This window comes from Opisthocomus hoazin, chromosome 10 (genome assembly GCF_030867145.1).
Source record: "Opisthocomus hoazin isolate bOpiHoa1 chromosome 10, bOpiHoa1.hap1, whole genome shotgun sequence".
NCBI classification, from domain to species: Eukaryota; Metazoa; Chordata; class Aves; order Opisthocomiformes; family Opisthocomidae; genus Opisthocomus; species Opisthocomus hoazin.
The window spans coordinates 21795877-21821097 of NC_134423.1; the positions used below are offsets into that span (position 1 = coordinate 21795877).

The following is a 25221-nucleotide window of genomic DNA, read 5'->3' on the forward strand; positions in this document are numbered from 1 at the left end:
GTGTGTTTTATACTACTCTTCCTAATCAATGGGAATGAGCTCTCACTTAAGAAAAGTTCAAACTATTTAATTCAAAATTCCTTGTTTACGACTTGAATCATGAGCACAACCCGTGATTCGGATCACTTCAGCTGTGATGACTCTGCCAACCGGCAGCCAGCACCATCAGGGCTGTGGGAGACTGGTGGCTGATGAAGCCCCAGCCAGGCATCCCCTGTCCCCAGACGCCAGCCAGGCGCGGGGCCACCAGCAGCCGGCTCCAGCTCCGAACAAGGCACTGATGATGTGAACACTTCGCATTGGAGCAATCTTTTTTTGGTAATAAACACAACACAGTGAGCTGTGGGGGTGCCTGTGGGATCAGCATCCGAAGTGTCCAGTGCACATCGAGTGGACATGCTGAGTGACCAGTAAATACAACAAAGCAGCTCCTTTACTTCTTGTAGCATGTGGAACACCAAACATATTTGTGACAGGAGCTCTGGTACTCCACCAGACGCAAAGCCACTATTTGCACATTTTGCTAAAATTCAGATCACAGAAAATTCTCCATGAAGAGGATTCCTAGTTTACAGGACACAATTACTTGTGCTCTCCCCACACTAATATTAGGAAGCTTTGCCTTAACTGCCTAATTTACCAATTGGAATAAACATATTTTTTAAAAGAACACACCCTCATTTAGCTGCCATTTGGTGGAGGATGCACATGCCTGCAGACAGTGCATCAGCATAGAGCTTTTGGAACGTGGTGCTTCCTGCTACAGGCCAGCATCATGCACACGCCGAGGTTTATACTACCTGACAGCGCCAGCAGATCTGCAGTGATCTGCTGTAACAAGTATTAGATAATAAGGATCTTTCAAGAAAGAAGAGGAGTAAGTATGAACACAAAATCCACATTGTGGCATAACCCCCCCCCCCCCCCCCATCACTGGTCATAACACAAAAAAACTCATTTGCTAAACGCAACATGATAAACTTGGCCTCAACAGTTATTTGGATTGAGCATTGCTTCTACTGCTTGACAGTGCAACAAAAAAGAACTAACCCTTTATGTATATCTTCACATATAAAGGAGTCTGGAGTGCCATTTGTATTTATTTACGGTAATTCAGAAATAAGCACCGTTGCTAAAAAGAGGAGTGCTGTCCCCACACCTCTGTCACCCGACAGCCGCCCTCACCTCCCATGCGAACGCGGGACGGTCCAGCTCCCAAAGCCACCGAGCATCACCTGGGCCTCTGACACAGCTCCAAAGGCCCGGCGCACCTTACTGAGGCAAAAACGTGCCTTCGGTCCCAGAGAAAACTGAATTAATACATCCTGCCCCCTGAAAGCAGCAAGCTCTCCAGTCACTTCCCCGTGACCCAGAAGTGACCGGATGCCCCTCTCCAGCTGGCAGCAGTGCCAGCATGGGGGGGTCCCCACACCCTGGGGTGTGCAGCTGCCCTGCCAGGCTGCTGCTGCCTTGCCTTTCTAGATTTTATTGTTGCATGGTGGCCCCTGAGTTCATCAAAGGAGATTTTTCTCCTGTTTGAAACACCTCGGTGAAAGCCCAGGCAAGTAATGATGCCTAAAAATTACCTGTGAAAATACTGTTTCATCTACCTGTAATGCTACTCACTCGTTCGTCTGTGCACATCTCAAGCTTTAAAAACAACCAACCCCTCTCCCCAAAACACCAAACTCCAAGTAAAGGCAGACCTCTGATGACGGAGATAACTCCTGTGGGGAAAAGTTACTGTTCATGGTGTCGCATAAGGTAACTGGCACACCAGTTGCAGTCTATACACAAAATTCATCTTTGCTCTGAGCAAAAGAGAGAGTCTGCTATCCTCCAGCCCGTTACCTCTATTTATTGCAGGCTCGTGCCATCTTGGATCAAATCTTTTTAGGGAATGTAAACCCACGTGAATTAGCTCCTTAATGATGCCCGAGGATGAAGTCAGAGGACCCCCCTCGCCACACCGCACACACTCCAGTCAAGTGCACCCTTATGCTCGCCACAAACAAAGCAAATCCAGCTGTCTCAGCCCGATTCCCAGAAACTCTGTAACCTCAGCACCCATCACTGCCCCGTTCACAGCTGGGGTCAGGGACCAGGACAGCAGGCTGGTCCCAGCCAGCACGGGCGATACGCAGAGCTGGGGAGAGGTGAACGCTAAAGCTGCACATTTTACAGATGTGGTTGCAGCAAACCGGCATTATGAAAGCAGGTAGCTTGCTCCCTTTCCAGATTGGCATATGCTGATTAATCCAGGTCAGTCAGATCTCATCAGCTGCGACAGGCAGGTTCGGGTGCTGGCTGCCAGCATACATAACCAGCAAAAGGGAAGAGCTGGTCTCAACTTGCAAGGGTGCAGAACTCATAGCGTGAAGCAAGCAGGTGGGTAATGGCTCCATTTTACACCTGAAGAAACAGCCACCAGGAGTGAGCTGGCATCCCAGGATAACAGAGACAGCAGCAAGCCTGGAAATAAAATTAAACCACCTCATTTCCTCTCTGTAGCTTTGCCAGCGCTACCTTTGCAGGGCAGTTTTATACCAGTTCTTCCACTCCGGGAAGTTTTTGACTACATGAGTTTACAAGGCTAAATCAACAGTTCACCACTCAACAAGAAGGATTATTGTAAAAATTCACAGCGTTTACAGACCAGAGAGAAGCTATCAGAGCCTTTGAGCAGGGCTCCCACGCAACGTGGAGGCAGGTGGGGCAGGACGCCAGCCCCGCAAAGCACCCTCCTGCAGCCAAGCACCGCTGGCCAGATGCGGGTCTGCCCAGCGCCTCAGCTCCGCAGACCTGGGCAGCTCCTGTTTGTCCTGCAATGCAAACACGCCTCCTCACGCTGGGATTTCCACAGCAAAAATTACTTGGAGGGATGGAGAAGCAACCCTGAGCGATACAGGGCAGGAAGGGCGAGCACACAGAGGGGAGAGAGGCCTTAATATCTGCTGTACATCAGGGATGGGTGAACTGGCCCAGAGCGATAGGCTGGGCTAGTAGGGTACAACTGCACACGGTTTTTGGTCTCCTTTCTTCTCTCTGTAAAAAGAAAAAAAAAAAAGAAGAATGCAGGCACCCCTTCAGCTGCGTTTGTCGGTGCTGTGGCAGCCAAGCCCTGCGCTCCCGCGTGGCGTGCTGCTGCAGGGTGGAACTGCGGGTACAGGGAATGACTCCTGAAAAACCCAGACTAGTAGGACAGATATTACGCTGTCTCTGAAAAAAGAGAAAACAAGACAGAGAAACAGCTATTTTTAAAATATTATTTCCTCAAGGTCCTTCTTTTCAGTCTTTCAGCTGCTGAAATTCCTGTTTTGCAGGCAGACCCATCTGCCCGCGAGTGACGGTGGTGCGGCTGAAAAGAAGTGCTGAATCCAGCAGCAGTGCTGATCGAGGGCAAGGCCGTGCAACTCCTTCAAATAACCACAGCTGTGGTTCTCTGGTGCCCACTCTACACTAGGTTTGATATCAAGTCACCTCCAGAACATATGAAATTCACGCAAAAAAACCCCATCTTTTTAGCTCCCTTCTTTTGCAGGCATTATTATTTCAACAGACAGAATGTAATTAGCAAAAGTGCTTCTTGCATTTGTAGGAAACATAATAGTTCCAGTTCCTTAGACAAAAAAAAATTAAGAAAAAAACCTAGCTGGCCAAAGAGGAATTGTCTGTTAAAAGCACAGACATTAATTAAACTCATTTTTGATTTGCAGCTGAGTAAATCCTAAAGAATAAATCTTCAGGACAAAAGCTCTCAGTACGAAAATCATTGTAACACCTGTGAGATCTCACAATACCATTATGCCTTTATGAAGTTAATATACAAACTAAAAGACTTAACTTCAGCAGTGAAAAAGCTCACACTATTTTTTCAGCTATCTCCAGATGGCGATGAATCTTCCAAGCCACCACGAATAAAAACTCACACACAAGTGCCAGGAACTGAGAGGACCCTGAACTAATCCTCCACAGGTGAGGTTATTAGAAAAAAAAAACAAGCTGAGGCACGCATGTGCAAAGCTAGTTGTGTTACTCTGATTATTTCAGAGATTTCTCCTGAGAAGACATTGAAAGCGGATCCACAAATGTGCGCCCCGGTAATGTTTACACATCCTCCCATTTGCACAGGGGTCAATTCAAACCCCATTAAACTGAACACCATACTTGTATTCTGTTTAACCCCAACACCTCTCCGACCCTCGCTGACAAATGAGGCTGCATCAGCACACAAACGGACCCCCAAAGCCCTCCTACTTCTCCAGATCTGTTAAAAATTACATCCCCTGGGCTGGCCCCAGCTCCAGTAGAGTTAACGCATTTAGCACAGCCTCCTCTGTGGCACAATGTTTGCGCTGTAATATTTCAGCGAGAGACTGCCATTGTAAATTGAAAGTGTAAATCTCGGCGTAGAGCGCACAAGGCTGCAGGAGAGGGAGAGCAGCCCTCTCGCGCCTCGCCGGGTGCCAGCAGCCCCCCCAGACACCAGCCCAGGGAACACCGGGTTGTCACAGCCCCCCGGGCTCCGGCCCGCAGACCTGCCTGCACGCACCAACATCTGCCCCATGCAGCTGGCGCCAGGAAGGATGAAGCGCCGGCACGCACTGGCCTTGCATTTTCTATGCTCTGGAAAGCTCTCGGCGAGACCCTCTGCCACAGGAGGGACCCCACAGGAGCTCGTCAGGGCGGGGTGCGTGAGGCTGAGCCGGCCCAGGGGTACCCCATGTGCGGGAAACACGAAGCACACGTGTCGGAGCACCACAGCTGAACCCGGACGAAACCACAGCTCTGTGCCACCACAAATTTGCTCTTGTGCAGGCAAAACACCACAGGGGTTGGTTGGTTTGTTTTACAAAGGAGCAATCAGGAGCCAGAGTGCAGAGCTGACCTGTGCCAAGCTCCTCCAGCGCCATCCCAACAGGAGCAGCCGCGCTCCTCAGAGCCCGCACCCCACCCCAGCACTGGCCCTGCTGGGGGAGATGCGGTGCCAGCAGCCCCAGTCGCGCCTGGCCTCCTCACCCCGCATCAGGCACCGTAAACATAGAGAGTTAGCACTGGTGAGAAATGATCAAAGCAGGGAAAATAACGGAGACACAATTTTGGAGTAATAGAGTAATTTATCTTGCATTTGTAAACCAGCAGGAAAATCCTTTAGCGTGCTAGCGGAGCCGTTATTATTATTATTAATCCTTTGCACTATGTCTTCCATGTGGTAGAAGGCTGGGGATACTTTGAAGCTATGTGCGCTATTTGGCTTTTACTTAAAAAAATGAAGAGATTAAATGTCAGAGAAGAGATGATCAAAACACACTGTACCTCCAAACAGAAGGCTGAGGCGAAAGACCATGTGTGTGCCTGTGCATGTAAAACCCACTGACACCACCACGGCAGCGGCTTCATGTTTAGGACTTTTTCTCCTCCCATGCTATAAGAATTTGCATGGCAGATGAGGTTATCTGCGCACAAAGAAATCTGAAGAGTTGATTTTAATCAGTCGCATAATCAAAGCCTCACTATTGCAAAATAATATGATTAAACACTCCATTATTTCAAACGCCACTGAACTAAGCGGATCCTTGGAAGGGAGTACTTTTGTGCACTAATCCATGCATGTAATCATCGATATGCTTTCCCATACCCTATTCAAATACTCTCCCCTGAGGCTTTTCTTTCACTTACACTAGTGGAAAAAAAAGCCAATCAGTTCGGTTTAAAGAACAAGTTGTATAACTCTTTTTGATCTACTGCCTGAAGGATCAAATAAGGAATGCCACCAACCATAACGTCAGCAGCAAACGATAGGGCTTTGCTTGTCACGGTGGCCACCACCACGGGCAGGCAGTGCGGCGGGCCACGGCATGCGCCCTGTGCTGGTACGCGCTGTGACCGGAGACGCTGCCAGAGCACCTGGGCTAATAAACGCTTGGGTCTGGGTGGTTTATTAGACTGCAGGAAAAAGGGTGCCCACAGATGGTTTAATACAAGGATGCATGCCTTTAATGAAACTTAAGCCTGTAAAAATTAAAAGCAATTAAAGAATAAGCAATTTGCTCTGTAAGATATTAGAAAGATGCAAACCAATGCCTGCACTGGGTTTTCGGTACATGTATCAACTTGCCCGTGCTGAGAACAGCAACAGGCTGGCAACAGCACTGCCATGTTTAAAGAGATTTGTTGCTACAAGCCTTCTTCTAGAGCAAACCATCTAGAAGACAAAAATCACCAAATGCAGTCAAGACCACCAAAGACTGCGTATTTAAAACAAAGTGAGGTTCCAGCACAAGCGCATCCTCCGTGCTCACAGCCAGGAGCTCCACAGCTGCAGCTGGGAAAGGGCAAGGTGATGGGCACAGATGAGCATGGCTAAAGCCAGCATCACTCCCCGCTCAACGCAGTTGAAATTAGACTATCTGGAACAAAGCAGATAGTCTATTAAAATCACCAGAAAATGGCAAATACAATCATCAACCAGAGTATTGTGGTTGTTGCTAGCAGACAGGCAGCACCTCTCCAAAGAACTGGGGGACATGGTTCTTGAAACTAATGTATTTACTAGCAGTCAATAAGATCACAGAATGACATTTTTCTTCTGCTTCAAGTTAAAAATAGAAAGAAAGTTTCAAACATTTAGAAGCTAATGTTATTCACTTTAATCTTTAAGAATATAACACCATCTGTTGCCGTCAGATTTACAGTACAGATCTCAGATATGTACATTTATTTGTTGGTATAAAAAGCTGTCAGCAACCTCAGCACAAGAGTGAAGATTCTCTGGTGAATGAAGAATCTCCTGAGCTTCAGAGAGAAAAGCTACTAAATCTGAAAAAACTAGACAACAGGTTATTCATGAGAAACGCGCTATCTACAAAACAAAAAAGCCACTACTCTCCTTGCCGCAAAAAAAACCCTTACCAGTTAAACCACAAAACTAAACTCCTACAACTTGCTAACACCACAGACTGCGCATATTTGCAGGCAATATTGGGAGAAACTTATCCCAGAAGTTTCTGAACCTCAACAGCCACCTATTCCTGATCCCTGCAGTCCTGTTCCCTCAGCACTTCTGATTTCTGCACACCAATGCCTCCAATTTTGTGGGTTATGCAAGGTACAGGTTATAGTTGGCTATTGGAGGATTTCATTTCAAATATCAGCATTTTTCACGCAATGCAGGTTCCATAACTACAGGCTATAATGCAAATATGTGAAAAAAATTACATTCTCAAGTCAGCAGAGTCTCAAAAATTACTGTGGGATGGCTGAAAATGTGTAGAATAAACAAAACATAGCACACGTTCTTATTATAAACTTATTATGCAAGATGAGTCCAGGCAATATGTAAAACCAAATAAAAAGTTGAAGTTATTTTCTGAATATGCGTTAGCCACTATAAATCTAACCTAAGTTTTAAGCAGGTAACTGTACTGAGCAGCGGGGCTAGGACACCTATCAGGGGCTAGATTTGCAGGAACGGTCAAAAGTCAGACCCCTTACAGTGTCAGATCATTAGTAATTTTAAAAGAAAAAGGCCTTGACCTTTTTTAAAAAAATTATTTACTCTCCTGGAAAGCAATCTTCTCACTTTTCTGAAGTCAAACAAGAAAGCTTGGAAAAATAAAATATTACCTGTATGATACTAATGATCACATTTCTCATGTTTCTAACATTTAGCTTTCTGTGCCTTGGAAGTTAATACAACAGGAGAGGATTTAATAATAATTTTTTCCTCTGTGACATACTCTGTCCTGCTGCTGTGTCTTGATTGAAAGACTGCAAGTAAATCTGACTTTGCCTTATGAAATTAAGGTCTCCTAGACATAAAAATCCAATCAGAGCTACAAAAATTAAGGTTAAACATTTCCGCAGTCTCATTTACACCAATATAGAGGTGGTTGGTTTTTTTCTTTCTGTCAAGGTTGCAGGACGGCCGGATTACGAGATTTTTGCCATCTCATTTATATATTGATTGTAATAAGGCCAGACAGGTAGGCCCATACAAGTGCTGATTCTGTCAGCAGCCAAAGTTGCCAGGACTGTGAACACTGTCACTTATAGATTGATAAATGGACTACACGGTCTAATTGTATTGCAGGATCTCTGGACAGATGGCAAATCTTACAGCCATATGGTGATTATTTCCACTGCGCTTAAAGTATATTAACACTTACCAAAATGTTTAAAGTGATGCGATAATCTAAAATAATTTTTCCATGAACTGGGTTAAAAAAAAACCCGATGGGCTCGGATGGGACGGCACACTGGGGCTGGGCTCTCTCCCAGGATTCCCATTCCGTGCCGGCTCGAGGGCCTGCGGGTATCACACAGTTATTGATGAAACCAGCTGTGTACTGGGTCCTCAGCTGGAGCACAGCGCCGTTGTGACAGCCAGGGGATAGCATCCCTCATTTTAGCTATTCTGCACTGCCCTTATTTAGTTGCTACTATTTGCAGCTTGATATGCCGGCTGCCCTGTGCGTTGGCAGCACCGATACACACACTTTCTTTTCCTGGTATTTTTTTCTAAATCCTTCTGTGCTCTCTGGTTGAAAACACATTGAAGTTATTGTCCTGCTTCTAAAGGTAGCCACATACCCAGCCCACGCCCATGCAAAAGCAGTAGAGGACTTTCCAAAGCACGGACAGCAGGGTCTCTGGAGTAGGCCTACACAAGCACTATATGCGTTTAGCTGTACCCACGTCTGCTCCCAACAGAGGAATCAGCTGGGAGAGGGCAGAACTGTGCCCCAACATTCCTGTGAAACAAAACAAACCGGCTGGATGGCGACCAGAGGCTCACCCTGCTCGCTGCCGACTCGATAAGCCATTGCTAAGTTCTGCAGTGCTACTTCAGCACGAAGCCAGTAGCTCATCGCATTTACCGAATGCAAACAAAGCACTCTACAGATAATACGCCAGGCTGATGCACATCCCAGATGACACAACCCGCTTATGGCTGCGCCCTTTACTAATACTTCTGTTGCGCGGCTTTGAACCTTTTATGAGATTTATGCAGCACTGAACTCACCCTTCAAAACAACGGGAGAGCACATGCAGGAGACCTGATACTCTTCTGCTCTAAGTTACTGCCGATTTCTACCAAACAAATGTGAGCAACATCAGCTCGTAAATTCTAGACAGATATCTATGCTAGAACAACTACCAATATTACACAACATAAATTACTTCTTGCTTCTTTTTCAGAACAAAATTTTGAACATTTATTTGTTTTAAAATAGGATTAAAAATTATGTCTTGTATTCCACAGTAATTCGTTTCGAGTGCACTCTCAGGGTGGGAGATCCCTTGCCAGCGGAAGCAGATGCCTCCCTTGCTGGGGGAGAAAACGTTTATTCAACAGTTTCCCCTATTTGCCATAAGGAAATTATAGCAAGTCAAGAGCTAGAAACTGTACTCGTCGTAGTCCCTGTGATCTAAAATTAGTGCCTGGTGTTAGTATGCAGAATGGATCAAGTACTCACTCAGCCACTGAGGATAAGGTGCCAATGGGTGAGAAATTCTTACTATGGTTTTTGCACATTCACACTTCAGCACCCTAAGAATGAAATCGATTTGACTTGTAAGGCTTCTATTACAGATCTCTCTAAACACAGTTTTCTTTCAGGAAGCTGTACTACCCTGAAAGCCAGCAAAAGAGCTTTTCAGTTGCACATTTCTCCCTAGACAAGCTAGACCAGCCCCATGTTTCTCCATGTGCCTCCCCAGCCAACGCTTTGACCCAGGCTCGGAGCTGCTGCCACCCCAGGCACCGGCCAGGCTGTCCTTGCCACAGCGAGCCGTGGCAGCTCCAACATCACCGCAGTGGAAGGAGGAGTCCCAAAAGGACACAGAAAAAGAAAAGAAAGGGAGGAAAAGTAACTTAGATCCAAGGTGCAGAGTTTGGCCTCCCCTGTTTAACTCATGGAAGTCAGCTGCTCGTTTAAGGAATAACAGGCAGCACAGAACCATCCCAAACTGTTCCCAGCGGTCATGTGTCTATTTTCTCTTCTACCCAATAATTCAGAGGTCACCCCATAAAGCAGATGACAAGCATAAACTCTTTCCAGTACAACCTCATATCACTTACGCTAATTTAACAGTTATTGGGAAGTGCGCTGCAAATCAGTGCAATGTTACTTTGATATTGCATGGCAGAAGCCTTTATCCAGCTGCACAATATTGCTCCATCTCCTAAGACAAGGATGCCAATTCATAAGGCAGGGAGGAAAGACCAAGTAGGGAATGCAAAGTGGATCAGATATTTTGATTCCGTTCCAAATTCTAAGCTTAAAATATAAAAAATTTGGCAACTTCTTCCCCACAGAATTTGAAATGCTAATTTCTAACTCAATGGAGAGAAGATCTTGCAAAGATCTTGCAAAGACACCTATGCAGGATTACTGCTCCAAGACTGAAAAATTCAGAACAGACCTTCTCTGCAGAGGGAAAAGCAGGTAACCACAACCACAGGAGCGGTGTTTACCCCAGGCTCCATAAGGACCTCGGCCCAGCTGAAGAAGGAAGCCCTCCCCACCGCCCCTTGAAAACCACAGGCTTTGCAGAGAAGTCTGGGGAGGCAAAGCAAGGTGAGAGAGATTGCTGGGAGCATCAGGCTGCATACGACCATCCTTGAAAGCCGATGCATCTTCCATAATGCGCAATTTTGAAGGTCTCAGAAAATAGATGCCTAGAACTTTCTGTCCAGGGAACATCTTTGAGGATCACATGGAAACTTTAAAGACATTATTTGTCCTTCGGATTTCTCAAAAGACAAAGTGGAATTTCCCGTTATGCACAAACACCCATTCCCATGCTCCAAAGCACAGAGGAAGGTGGAAAAGGCACAGAAGGGAAAGGAAAGCTCCCCAAGGATGCACAGACTCACGCACACTTCTGGATCTGCCTGGGAGGAGGCCAGTGGCCTCCCTGTCCACCCCATATAACTCCCAAACCAACAGCTCCCTTTCTGGAACATGGAATCTGACCCTTTCTCCACAGCTATTGAGTTTCATTGTAACTGGGATCAGACACTCAAGCTTTTAATTCAATTTCCTTGAATTTGGGTGGGTGTAGTGAAGTGACAAATCCCTCTTCTCAGTCAAGCCAATTTCTGTTCATCTTGAAAAGGACCATAAACCAAATTAGACTCCCTTTTATGTATTAGCATTTTTAGAAGATACCTTAAATACGAGTTTATAAAGACCACCTCTATAAACAACAGGCAACAGAAAATTAGCTATCTCCTGCAATGGACTACATAAGTAACAAACAGCTGTCAAACAGAAAATAAAATAATCATGAAAAGGGAGAGCTCTCATTCACCCACACGTGCCGTAAAGTTTCAGGCAACTAAATCTCCTTTTTTGTTTCATAAAAGAATAAATTTCTCCCTACCCCAGCTAGAGGAGAGGGGATTATTATGACAATCATTGGATTATACATGTACACAAATAGAGTCCAAAGACGCTTTTATCTCCTCTTTGTATAGCTAAGGGCAACGGTTGTGTCCTTGGGTGTATGTTGTGCCGTGAGCACGTCGGCACTGCCCTGTCTGGGCAGAAACCTCCTGGCAGGTCTGGGAGGAGTATTTCAGCTTTGGGGCTACCAAGGGTTTGGACTGTCTGAAGGTGTAAGAGGTGGGGGGCTTTACCTGGAGGGGCAATGCATAGGTACATCCTGGTTAGAGACCATAGAATGAATCAGGCAATGGTTTGGGTAGGAAGGGACCTTCAACGGTCATCTAGCCCAACCCCCCTGCAACAAGCAGGGACATGTTCAACTAGCGCAGGCTGCTCAGAGCCCCGTCCAACCTGGCCTTGAATGTTTTCAGGAATGGCGCATCCACCACCTCCCTGGGAAACCTGTGCCAGTGTTTCACCACCCTCCTCTTAAAAAATTTCTTCCTTCTCTCTAATCTAAATCTACTGCCTCTTTTAGTTTAAAACCATTGCCCCTTGTCCTATTGCAAGGGGCGATGTCAAGGCAGAGACAGGGGACAGCTATGCTGCTGCTATCTTTGCACTAGCACCTGAACTACCTACTGGAACAGAGCTCCTGCCTCGTCTTTACCCATCACCCTCTCCGAAATAAACAATAACATGGTGTCAGACTCTCCCCACATTTCCCAGGCATTCTCCAAGCAGCCCGGAGCCCCAGCGCAGCCCTGAGTGCTGGTTGGGGATATTTCGCACATCTCTTCTCAAACAAGTTCTCCCATTTTTTTCAAATTACATTGACAATTTTCAATATGACAAAACAGATCACGTGTTCCCACCTAACCAGCTGCAGGGAGACATTTTAGATGTATGCAACAGATTTACAGTGGGAATCCAGAACACAAAAGCCTGATAAAACCAGGGAATAAAACAAAGGCAACAACAAAGTGTTGCTGCTACAGATTACAGAGCAACTCATCAAAAGCAAAGAACTCGAGTCACTCACTGCAATGCAATTACTATGAAGGAGAGACTGTGCTTCTTGAAGTACGACGTTTTCAAAAGAAAAAGCCTTGCTGAATACTCCCAGCTCTGGCTACGCTACTTGTCCTTCCTCCAGTAGTAATGAATACTTGAATACTGAAAATAAGATCCTCACATCTCCACATAATAAAATATCATTCCCCTTCAGAGTCATGCAAGATTTAAATTTGATACTTTTTCCCCAAAAAAAAATTTAGTGTTCCATATCTGAAGAGAATCTACTGCAAAGTGTTAAGCAGAGGCAAACAACATGTATTTACACAGTAAGTACTCATACACACCATTTCACAGTCCACAAGAAAGGATCCTCAGTACAACTAGAAGCAGCTTTAGGAAAAAATATTGTACAAGCTGGCTACATATTTTTAAACACATTCCACAGAGGCCTTTGCTGTCTTGCTGCATTGATGTAGTAAACCTCAGCTGATAAGAACGCAGTTGCAGGACATCTATTACTCAAATGCAAATGCTAATGTGGAACAACACCTAACAGCTCCAGAGGGCTCTCCCAGGCCCCTTGATGCAGAGGCAGAAAAGTGCAACTTCTACAGAAAATTTCTTTTGGAACTGCAGCAGAGTTCGAGTTTCTAAATCCTGTCGGGTGCAGTGAAACTTCCAGACGGAAAGAGCACTTCAGAAATTCCTACAATCTTGCATTTTGATAAGCCACATCAAATAAATAAAATCAGACTAATGTGTGGGGGAGGCAGGAAAGGAGGCTGCGTTGCCACTGAAGTGACCAAGCTTTGCGCAGTCACCAGCAGTCACTCCTGCTCACACCTCCATTGCCAGGCCCTCTTTCCCCTGTGTCAAATCTGCTCGCTCTTCTCCATGGTAAAGCCGCAGTTGTTTTGCAGCTAAAGCTCCCAGTCTTGCCATCCTTCAACATGAAGCCCACAAATCCTAAAACACCTACACAGCAGAGCCTCCTGCTCCCTGATGAGTCATTAAGCAGGCTGTCCTGCTTGGTGATGTCATCCAGCAAGATCCATTTTTTTTAAACAAATCCTAAAACGCCTCGAGCATCAATTATTTAAAATATTATCTTCATTTTAATCCCAACCCCAGTGGCAAAATTATCATTACAAAGCGTTTCCAAATGATGCAAGACGGCCCAATAGCCTCTAACAGTTGCTACGTCAATGAGGAGTAAACAGTCAGCTACTCATGTCACACATGAGCTAAGCACAGAGCATCCAAGCCAGCAGCAGCGGGCAGATTTCTCTCTTACAAACAGGCAGACAGCAGCTAGGATGTGTCATCAAAAATATAATCAAAGATCAACTGCATCATCCAATCTCATCCTGTACATTTTGCATGAGTACATATTACACAACCCCTGCTCACACCGTCTCTAACCTGTGCTGGGTGATGCGTGGCTATGGCGCAGCAGTAACCTTCCCTGGTGCTAATGGTCTATTCCCTGCCTAATTGCTCTTGCCATTAAAAGTGCTTCTTTAATGCTCAAGCTTAAATGCTTCCTGTCTTCATTTGAAGGCAGTGCCCTCGTCACATTATGAGATTTAATAACAGGATTGTCAGCTACGAACAGCTGAATTAGCAGAGAAACGTAGTTGAAACACGTTCCCCTAAGCACATTTACAGCCCAAAGTGCCACGACCAAAACACAGTGTAAACAAGTCACACGCTGTATTTGCAGTGCGCAAAGTGCACAAACGCGACGGACAGCATTCAGGGTGAGAGCAGGCAGAGACCCAACTGTGTAGCAACCTTCAGGACCTTCCCACTCAGCACACATCCTATCACAAAACCAACAGGAAAACCAACAGCTGATTCAAAATGCTTACGTGTCCTTAAATGTGTGTTCATGGGTGAGGCTATTTATTGTAGACACTGCATTAATAGAGCCAAATGAATGAATAAAACGAATGCACAGCCGTGCAGAAAATCTAGACGCAAAACCAGGCTGACGCCCTTGCTCTTGGGTTCTCAGCAAACTCACTGCTCCTCTCTGCCTGTTTCAGTCATGCTGGGAATATGCTTGAACAGCTTAAGACACTTTGTCAGATCTTGAACCAGTTGAAACTACTTTCTGTTTAAAGGAACTGAACATCAAATAATTATTCCTAATATTTCAAGTGCTGCCTTTGTTATCAGGAGACCTACTCACCACCCTCTTTTCAAACAGAAAGCAGGGCTTGAGGGATATCCCAACTTTGTAGAGGATATTTTAAGTTTTTTCTCAAGTGATAACCAAATTAGCAGTGGTAATTAACTAGGTTAGTAGCTGAAAGCAACTTGACTATGATCACTCTCTTAGCATTTTTTTTTTCCCATTCACACTTTCTACAGCATCATCTATGTGAGCAAATTCTGGTGAAATTTGCACTAGGGCACTCAAACCAGTTGTGGTACTGGCAGGTTTTTCCCATTGTAATTTGCTGAACTTATCTCTAGCAGACCCTATGATTTTTTTCTTAACCTACTGTGTCTTTTATGCCAATCGTTCCTTCATAATTTCTTTCTGATACTCTTATTAACTTGTTTCGTAATTTCTCCCAATTCCATGTTTTCCTTGGACTTAATTCACACAAGAGATTTTTGCCCAAATTCAGTTAAGTGTATCTATCTGCACTGTTATGAACTCCTCACATAATTGGGTGAGAGGTGACAAGGTCTCTCACTTGGTGGCAGACTTGGATGAAACACTCCAACATTACAGGTTTGTTCACCCATTTGAACACAACCACACCAAAATCCTGAGCATACACAAATCCTTATGACTATCTAGCTATTTGCTCTTTTTTTTTTCCTTCCCCCCACCCCACCAAGCTCCCTGCCTCTCTAACCTTATTTAAATTGTGTTAAATATTAGAAAGGAACTACATGTAACAGGTTTTATACATACTGTTGAGGTCAACGGAGTTTTCCCGTCCATTTCAGAGACGCAACATATTGATCCAGAACTCAAAAGTTATCTCAGCCTGTCTTTTCTGCTGGATTTTGTACAGATACAGAGGAACCGAATTCTCCAAGTCAGAACAGCAGCCGTTTATACCCACTCTGCAAAATGGGAATAGCTACGTAAGGAACCAAGGCTGTGAAGAATCAAGCATCCCCAGCCAGCTGCTTCAAAAATCATGAGATAACAGCCTCAGCATCTATCAAATCTCAGTCCTTTTCCTTAAACACCAAGACCACCAGTAGCTGGATGATGCCTGACATAATCTTCCCCCCAAGCTATGCTAGGAACTTAACTGGAGCTGCTATCCTTGAAACCTCAAACCAGAGTCCCTGAGCTCACAGTACGAACGCAGCTGCATTTGGGCACACACTTGCCCCAGCCCTGCTCTGAGGGACACCGGCTTCACAGTGAAAGCCAGGTGCCGTTACCTGCCCACCGCTCCCGGGGTCCCTGGATGCCCCCTTCCCTCATGGACAGATGGCTCGGGCAAACTTTGGAGGGAGCTGGCATGAGACTCCTCTGGATTTCAGCAGGAGCTGGGCGATAGCCAAGGTGAATTTCTTCTGCAACGTGCTATTCCCCACTACGGAGCTTCTTAGGCGAAGCTTATCACCATGGTATCTAAAGTACTGCTGGTACCGGGAAAGGCTAGCTTGAACACTGTCCAAAAACCAATGTCTTCCTATAACACCAGCTTCATCACATCTTCTGCTTCCTTCACCACCTTCTTTCCCCGTCCTTCCATTTGTTTGCCTTTTACTCCCCAAATAACGCTGTATGTTGGCCGATGGGCGGTACTATGGCTGACAGCAGAAGGGAAGAGTGCAAGGCAGACCTTCCTGACGCCCTTAAATGTCACCGCATAATAAAAACATTACATATGACTGCTCTCAGAAATGCAGGCCCCCAACCGCACCATCTCATGAAAACATGACAGGAGGGACAGAGTTCTCTCCCTGAGTCCAGTCTCCTCAAAATAACGTTACTTCATTGCTTGATCCAGGCTTTGAAACTCACCTTTTCCCACCTTCCTGGAGGAAGATGTGGGCTCAGAGCCCACCTGGGGGAGGTACGGATGGATCTCTGTGGAAGCAGCACAGAGAAGCCATCTCATATCAGTCAAAAAAATGCGTGCTATGAGCTAGTTCATCATTAACCTGTACAGCACACACTTCTACTTTCTTGTACAGCTTTCTGCAGCAATTTCTAACACTCGGAGGCCTGATTTTCATTTTTATATGATTTGTAAAGCAGATTTAAAATTCAGTTTTATTGCTAGAGGGTATTTAAATTAGTTGAGTTTTAATCCAACAGATAATACAAATAAAGGCTTCAGCAGCAGTGACGTGATTTACAGGTCTAATCCAAACTGGATACTTGCCACACACCTCATAACAAGAAATATTTTGTAATGGACAGATAAGGAAATACAAAGATACTGAAGAAATTAAAATAGTAAAAGAATGTAAGGACAGATAAAGCAACTACCCAATACCTCCTTAAATCACCTAATAACTAAACCTGAAGCATCTTTATAACTGGGAAGTTATCTTAGACTGCTTAAATTGAGGTCAAACTGAATCAGAGCACGGCTATCAGATGAGTAGGTACAGCTCACTAAAACCAGAGCCACAGACAAGCGAGCTACTTTCTCGGTTGTGTTAGCCCTTGGCTTGCAACACCAAGAGACAAGTCAGGTGGTATTTTCAGACAAAGATTTCTACAGCTGGAAATGGGTTAGACTGGGGTTTTCAAATAGATAAAGGTTAAGCTCTGAGACTACTGAGGTAACTGCAGTTATCAGATATGCTGGGTGGAAGAAAGCAGTGATTCAGGAAAAGATTTGTTCCCTTTAAAGTAAACATTTGTCCAGTGAGATTCTTAACAGTGGCTTGACCCAAAGACAATGGTTTTCAGCCAGCAGGAACCTTCACATTGACTTTAATGGGCAGAGAAGCAGATTTCTCTTTCTGGTTTTTTTTTTTGCCTGGACACTTGTTTTTTACAACATTGTTTTTCACATCCCCTGAATTACAGGCATTAATTTTTTTTTAAACATACAAATTACTTTCGTAAAACTTGACACTACCTTGCTGCCTAGTAAGTTGAACTAAAACAACAGTTTAAATAGCTCAGCTCACAGCTAATAAGCAATTTAAATAGCTTTGCTGAGCTCGAGTAGCTATATCAGGTTTCATAGCACCATCAGTCACTGCCAAATCCATAGGCAGCATTTAAATGAATCATTAGCAATGGTCACCCCCAGGAAAGAAAAAAAAAAAGGAAAAAACAGAAAAAGTATTTTAAGAACTAAGAGTCAAGTTGTTGTCACAACTTGTGAGAACGTGCCCCATATGTGACACCAAAACGTGCCCAGAAAGCAAATCCCACTGGAACGCCTGGGACAAAATATATTCTTCCAAGTAAGACACAGCTCTGTGCTCCAGTCACAACACGCTTCACGAAGACAGATGGGTACAGAGGTGCCCATTTCACAGAAGGAAAAGCTGGAGCACACCAAGGTGAAGGATTTGCCAGCAGAGAGGGAACAGGAAGGAGCTGGGGGGTTGCTCCTGCGCCACGTGCGCTGAGCCATGTCTGCAAGAACACCGTCACAAACGTACTGCCAAGTTCTCCGTGTCAGAAAGGTGAATGGCAAGATAACAATGTGAGACACTGGAAAAATGCATATCCAAAAAACACCTTGTCTGCACTCTGCACAGAGTATACGAGCATGTACAACCCACGCCGAAACCCTGGGAATGAATGATGCTGGGAGCTCGATCTCACGTGCACCGGTGTAAGGCTGAAATAACTTACTTGGGGTGAAACACATTAAATCAGAATACTGAACTAGACTGGCGAACATGCCTCACACCTGTACAAGTCTGCGTCACCCAATGCCGCGTACATAGCGGCACAGACACGAGCACAACCAGAGCACTCAAAAGCTTTAAAGTCCTTCACAGCTCGAACAGCTCTTAAGGCAGAGCAGGACCACGCCGAGCCCAGAGCCACCATGGACTTACAGAAGGCGGCAGAAGAGCACTGCGACCTTCCACACCATTCTCTTCACGCCACAGCTAAACTTTTCAGCTAAACTGATCCACCAGTATGGAAACAGTTAACAATGACGACAACGAAAATATTTGCCTTTAGAGACACCCAAGTAAAGTGACAGAGGCAAGCTTCCCTTGGATGGATGTTTCTAACCAGGCTGGACTCAGTGAGGCAGCGCTGTTCCAGCCAGGCTTTGCTGCTTCCTTCTGCAGCCCCAAGGACAGCTTCTGTTTTATTTTCCAGTGGAACTTTACACAATTAAGCAGCAGACGAGCCCCTTGTAATCCTGAAGTGAAACCCAGGGAGACACTCACTTAGATCTTATTTCTCCCTCCGCCCCTGTACTTCTACTCAGTACTCCCAGGTATCAAATTCAGACACATGCATGGCATTTTAATTCATTATTGATCCATATTGTCCCGAATTATATCACTTTGACAATAATAAGCACACCTATAGCAGGAGTTTGCATAGTTGGAAGCGGCATGAGGAAGCTCAGCAACTGGAGATCGATTCCTTGCCACAGGGGGGTGAGGAGAGGCAAGGAGGAGAAAAGGTGTAAGGGGACATAATAGGATAAAAATAAAGCAAATTAGATGTGTGGGTTTGGAATCCCCCAAGACATTCTGGTCGAGACGATCTCAAACCTGTATCTGGCTCAAGCCAGAAGCACAGCGTTAACCTCCGTTTCCCAGCATTTAGTTTCGCACCCTGCCCTAACGCCAGCGTTTGGCTTTTGTCCCCTCGTTAAAGTCAGAGGACGGGAAAAAGGCAGCATCGATTTTCGGAAACATCACGATGAATTTTCCAGGAGGCCACCACATCCGATCAGCGACTTCGGGCACGTCCGACAAACCACGGGGAGGGGGATGATGGGCAGATACTGACACACATCAGCGGACACCCGGCACAGTTCCGGCAAGTTTCCCGCGCGCCTCCCGCCGCCGGCAGCTCCCGCCGAACCGGGCAGGGCGCACCCGGCACCCCGCTCGCCGGCGAGGGGCCGCACCCCCGGGGCCGGGCACCCCAAGCTCCTCCGGCTCCCGCCAGCGGGGGTTTTGCCGCCGGTACCGGGCCGGGGGGTCTGTCCCCACCGCCGGTGGCTCGGGCGGGCGGTAGATGATTAACGGCGCTGCAGAACGCCGGGTCCGGGCACCCTTCCGCCCCCGAAGCGCCTACGGCGGGGCCGGGGCGGGAGGCGGCGCCCACGCGGGGCCGGGGGCGGGACGCGGGGTCGGCGCCTACGCGTGGCCGGGGCCCGGCGGACTCACCCCATGTCTCGGCACCTTTCGGCGGCGGCGGCACCCCCGGGCGGCTCTCCGCGCTCGGCGGCCAGCGGCGGCCGCGTCCCCACTTCGCACATGCGGCCGCCCCGGTACCGGCCCCGGCTGGCTGCGGCTGCACGGCGGCGGCGAGGCGTCCTGCTCCTGCTCCTGCTGCTCCTCCTCCTCCCGCCGCCTCCCTCCCCCCTTACATAACCTCCCTCCCGGGCGGCGGCGGCACCGAGCAGCCTCCCGCCGCTCCCGCAGCCCTGACAGGCGGGAGCGCGGGGGCGGCGGGGCGGGGCGCGCCCCCGGGGCCCCTCAGCTCCCCGCCCCGGGCCCGGGCAGGCGGCGGCGGGGAGAGCTGCCCCGCGGGGGTTGGTGTCCCGGGCGGGGGGAGCGAGGAGTCGCGGCGGGAGGCTTCGGCATCTCGTCCCCTGCCCCGGTGCCCGTGCCGGGGGGGTGCGACCTGCCGGAGGGGGACGGGGCAGCGAGAAAACTTCGGGTGAAGTTGCGGGGGTGGCCCCCGAGCGGCCACGCCCGCTGCCGCGAAGCCCCGCCGGTGAGAGGGGGCAGCCCGCACCCGCGTCCGCGCACACACTCCTCCCCGGGAGGCCGGCTGCCCCGCACCGGCAGCGCGCCCCGCCGCCAGCCCCCGCTCCGCGCCGCGGGCACGGCTGCGGCCCCAGAGCGGGTCCCGGGGGTGCCCTTCCGCCCCCGAGGCCACGTCCCTGCCGAGCGCTGGCTTCTGCAGCGCTGCAGGGGCTTCTCCCTCACCATCGAGCCCCCTCCCCCCACGTCTTTTCACGCTTTCAATCTGCTTCCCCCGGGAAATGGGAGCACGGCGCCGGTAGCACCCAGCCCCACAGCGCGGCGGGGACGGCGGGGACGCCGTGCGGCTGCTCGCCCGGGGGTGCAGCGCCCTGCTGCAAGGCCCAGGGACTCTTGGGTGGGGGGGTGAGACACGCAACGCACACACAAGAGCAGATTTTAACTTCTCTGGCACAAAGTTATCATTAATAACTGCCATTGAGAGTGATTTTTTTTTTCTCTCATGTTGATTTATCTTGTCTTTCAAAGAAAGTTTAGACCTTGTGGGGAAGGCTTTATGTTTGCTTAACTTTGTGTGTAACAACTGTGTTTGTCCTCAGTGCCACCTGGGGACCTCCTGGGAGCCCTCAAAGAAAGCTTCACCAGCGGCCTAATGCCTCCCCGCTATGGACAACGAAACTGTCTCCCACTCTGACAGACCTCTATTTCCTGGAGCCTGGAACACCGACATGGAATTTCAATCCCATACGCTCCAATAAAATCGATGCCATGGGGAAAAAAAGCAGGGTGAATTACACAGGTGTTTTGAGCAGGCTGTGGGACGAGACCGCTCCAGCATATTGGCCCTCTTTACCACGGTCAGATGGTTACCGCGGGTGTCGAAGGAGGCTTAGCTGCTTTCCTAATCCCTGACGTCCACAGACCTCCCATGTCCTGCTCCGCCAGCTGCCGGAGAGGTTCTGTTTCCTCTGGGATAGTCATGGCGAAACTCACTGTTTTACACCATCTACTTCATTTTGATAAATTACATACTCCATTGATCAGAGAGGGGTTGTCTTAGTCCTCCCTGATTAATTAGCTCATCCGAAAGCTGTGTTTGACCAACCAGCGCTGTACATGATGTACAAATATCTAATGGAATTGGGTCAAAATGGGGTAATGCACTTACTACTTGTGTCACGACAAGACAAAAATTGGAAATTGGAACTGCAGTTGCCTTAGCATTTTCTAATGTTTTAATCTTTTCCAATCTTGCATTCAAGAGTGTATTTTCATCCCCAATTATAAAAAAAGCTTAAGCTTATGGAAGCATAATTGGCTGTGAAATTCACATGACACAAAATTTTGTATATTGCTTTTGTTCACAAAGTCTTCCCACTTGATTTATGCTCTTTTCAGAACTGTCTTCTAGAAGAGACGGAGTTGTGGTCCCATTTCCCAAGGACCCCGAGACACTTGGTCTGGCAGACAGCAAGTTAACCCAGTTTTCTGCTCATATTTGGGTTTCTCCAAGTGCACCCCCTTCATCTGAAATTCCCTCTGTTCTTCCAAATGGATGAGATATTCCTCTTTCTGAAGTGTGGCACACTATTGTCGTCCTCTTATCTCTGCCAAAAAGAGGATGAAGTCCTGTCCTCAGTTTAAGTCAATGGTAAAAGTCCCCTGGATTTGAATGAGGCCCAGATCAAAAAAATAAAAGGTTTAACAAACCATTTAACATTATCAATATTGAATGAAGCAATTGCTCTGCAGACAGTTCCATCTTGAACTCCTCCACTGCCACAAAGGTCCTAATTCCTGTATAGTTCCCACAGACTTACATTATGTTAGTGTAATTTAGTATTCCATTTTCTTAAAGTATTTTGAGTTCTCCGTAAATGAGAACTATAAATATGCTATCAAAATTAATCAGTTCTTAAGCTTTCATATGTGATATGATACTTCACTTCCGACTTGGCTCCGATGCAGGATATGTACATGATGGTAATTCAGTCCTCATTTAGTATTCACAAGTGTGCTCTTATTGCTGTGGCACGGTTCAGGAAGACTCAAAATACCGAAGGCACAGGATCCCTCGGCATGATTCAAGCTGAGCAATAAAAATATCCACATTCTGTAAATGGATGTAACTTCTTTAGATGAGAAATTTCTCCTATTCCCGCGGGCCTCCTAAAGATATAATTTTTTGATTCGTAGATACAGGGCGAATATCCTTTTCAGAAAACTGATCTAGCAATCAGGAGTGTGTACCCAGTCTGCATTCTGAAAAGCAAAGAGCTCACCGGTTTCTTCCTCGCTCTCAGTTTTTCCTTTCTCTCCTTTTGTTTGGCTTTCACTATTGTCCTCTTTCGCCACTCTGTTTTATTTTAGATATAATTTTATTTCAGAAAACCTGCTGTTTAGTCTTTTTTAACTATTATACTTCAAGACAGTCTTCTCCCTATTTCCCATGGCAGATAGTATTAAATAAAATATTCAGTACCATGATTTTCTCTTTTTTCCAGCTAGACTAATGAAATTTGCATTTTTTTACTCCAACAGAACTGTGCCATTTCCTTTTTTTTTTCTCTTTGACACATAACCAACCATTTTCAAGCTTTAAATGTTATCCAGAAGTTTAACCAAAAAAGCTTTGGGGAATTCTTGATTTTTACATTTGAAACAGAGAATTAGTTTTCAAAATCTCCCGACGAATGGAGAATTAAAGTAATTATAATATCACTGGATATAAAAATTTAAAGATGAACAGCTAAGGAAACAAAGGATTTTAAGTCAGACTGTTGAAAACAGTCTGATGTACAATTGTTGTTGCTAAAACCTACTTAATCCAATATCTGATAAACAATTTGGACAAAGGATCTATTTGTTTACAAAAATCAACAGTCCTGTCCTTTCAATTAAAATGTCAGAGCTCACAACAAACATCTGAGACCTTCAGCAAGTCCTCCAGCAAGACAGAAAAATCCCAAAGCTGACATTCATGTGATTTCTAAGGTAAAAGCCGTTCTCTCCACTCTCCTCCAGAAGTAATCCAAGAACAATCATTTAGGACTACTTTCTGTGTCTTTAAAAGTAAAAAAGAAGCCCATTTTTAAAAGCATTTTGTCAATCATCTTGAAAAGAGTAGGCTGAACATTCTCTTATCATTCTTTGCAGTTTATTCTTATAAGTATAATTACTTAGGGCTAGGAAGCTCCTGTTTAAGCGGAGTAATAGAAGGCACACAAGCATTCTACCTCCGTTCAAAAACTTGTCCTGTAAAATATGCAAATATCAGTTCAAAGCAGATTTTTATGTAAAGGCAAAGAGCTGTCATTGTCACACTGTAGTATATGCTGCCTTCTCAATGAAGACAAATACATAGCTAACAAAAAATAATGTTAAGTAAGTAAGATTTTAGAGAGAAAAAACATGGACACATAAAGAAAGTCAGCAAATCCAGCATAATGCCCTACTAGCCACCACAGGTATCCCAGCCCTGAATGTAAGTACCCAATATAGTGTTGAAGGCTGTGAAATTGCAAGAGGCTGGTGGATGTGTAATAATGCTGGCGTAGTCAGAAAGCATCTGTCAGCATTAATAAACAATTTGGGACAGATCCTCTAGGCATCCTCTGTGCTTTGGTCTGCTAGAAATCCAGGCTGGAACGCATCCAGGCGTCCACACTGAACGTTTGCAAAGGTGGTCCCATACTCGGAGCAAACCTTGTTCCCTTTAACAGACGTATTTCTTTGTGCTTACGAGGCAAGGCAGAGGAAACAGATACTCCCAATTCTCCTCCTTAATGTTTTCATTGATGTAGGCACTTAGATTATGTCCACTCCACTGTAAAGTAAATAAGGTTGGTCACTCTTCACATGGCAGCTTTTTTCTGCACCTAGTCGGTCTTGCTCCTTTTCTCTGAAACTATGCTAATTTGAACTGGTTTTGCAATGGATGGACTGGGATTCTGCAGAGTAGATGACAAGCACTGCATGTAAAAGTCTGCTTACAGCTTGTGTTTCAGTCTATGTACTTGTTTCATATACACCCTAATACTGGGGGTTTTTTGAGCACATCTGCGTGAGTGGAGATCTTCATAAAGCTACTCATAGCAATGCGCAGGTCTCCCAGCTGATCTGAACTGGATCCTGAATTACTCCTCAAAACCGTACCAAATGTGTTCAGGTTTTTCCTTCCAATATGCAGTGCTTTGCATTTCATATGTCACTTTAGAAGTTACCAGCTTTTTCACTTAAAGTTTATTTTGGTCATTTTCTTTTTAAATCCCCAAAAAAAGGGAAAAAAATAAATTCCATTTCATCTGAGAGTACAGATGATAACTCTGGTTTCCTTCCAGGCTTACATGACAAAATCCCATTTATTTGTGATTTATAAAATGGAAGTTAGAGCAATCAGACACTGGTTATGCAGATGGGGTAGATTAGTTTTCTTTTTAAGCTAATTCAGATCAAAATTTTTGGTCTTGGCAGGCCAAATTGTACAAGAGATAGGAGAAGGAAAGAACTACATGCCTTGTCTGTTAGAAACAGGACCCTCATATTGTGACTTGGCTGTGATGATGACGGTGACAGCCAAGGCTACTAGTAGAAAAGCAGTTAATATGGAAGGGAAAAGATATTAATATTTTTGGTGAAAGAAGCTTAATATTCTAACATGCAGAATTGCACGACCATGTATTTCAGCAAATCATTTCGCTCACATGTAAATTTTCTTGTAGCTCAGGAGTTTTTAATTCTCAGGCCCCTTCTACCATCTGTAACTCAATCTCTATTTTTTAAAGAAATTGCAGACATCTGTTTAAATACCCATCTCTTCCATCACATGGAATTTTAGATTCAAAAATCTAAGCTTGAAAATAATACCAAAGTTGGATTACATTTCCAAGCAACCACAGACTGGCATTTTAAATGCTGCCTTTTTAATTAGCCCATTCCGCTATAC

At 45.9% G+C, this 25221-nt stretch overlaps 1 protein-coding gene across 1 annotated transcript in view; it reads right to left on the reverse strand.

The window, feature by feature from the left end:
- The window catches only part of HOMER2 (homer scaffold protein 2), a 65207-nt gene extending 45233 nt beyond the window's left edge, over window positions 1-19974 (reverse strand). Inside the window, exon 1 of the mRNA XM_075431650.1 lies at window positions 19734-19974. Within this exon, the coding sequence (XP_075287765.1) occupies window positions 19734-19825 (92 nt within the window). The 5' untranslated portion in view covers window positions 19826-19974. The remainder of the gene's footprint in view (window positions 1-19733) is intronic.
- Window positions 19975-25221: the final 5247 nt, after the last annotated feature.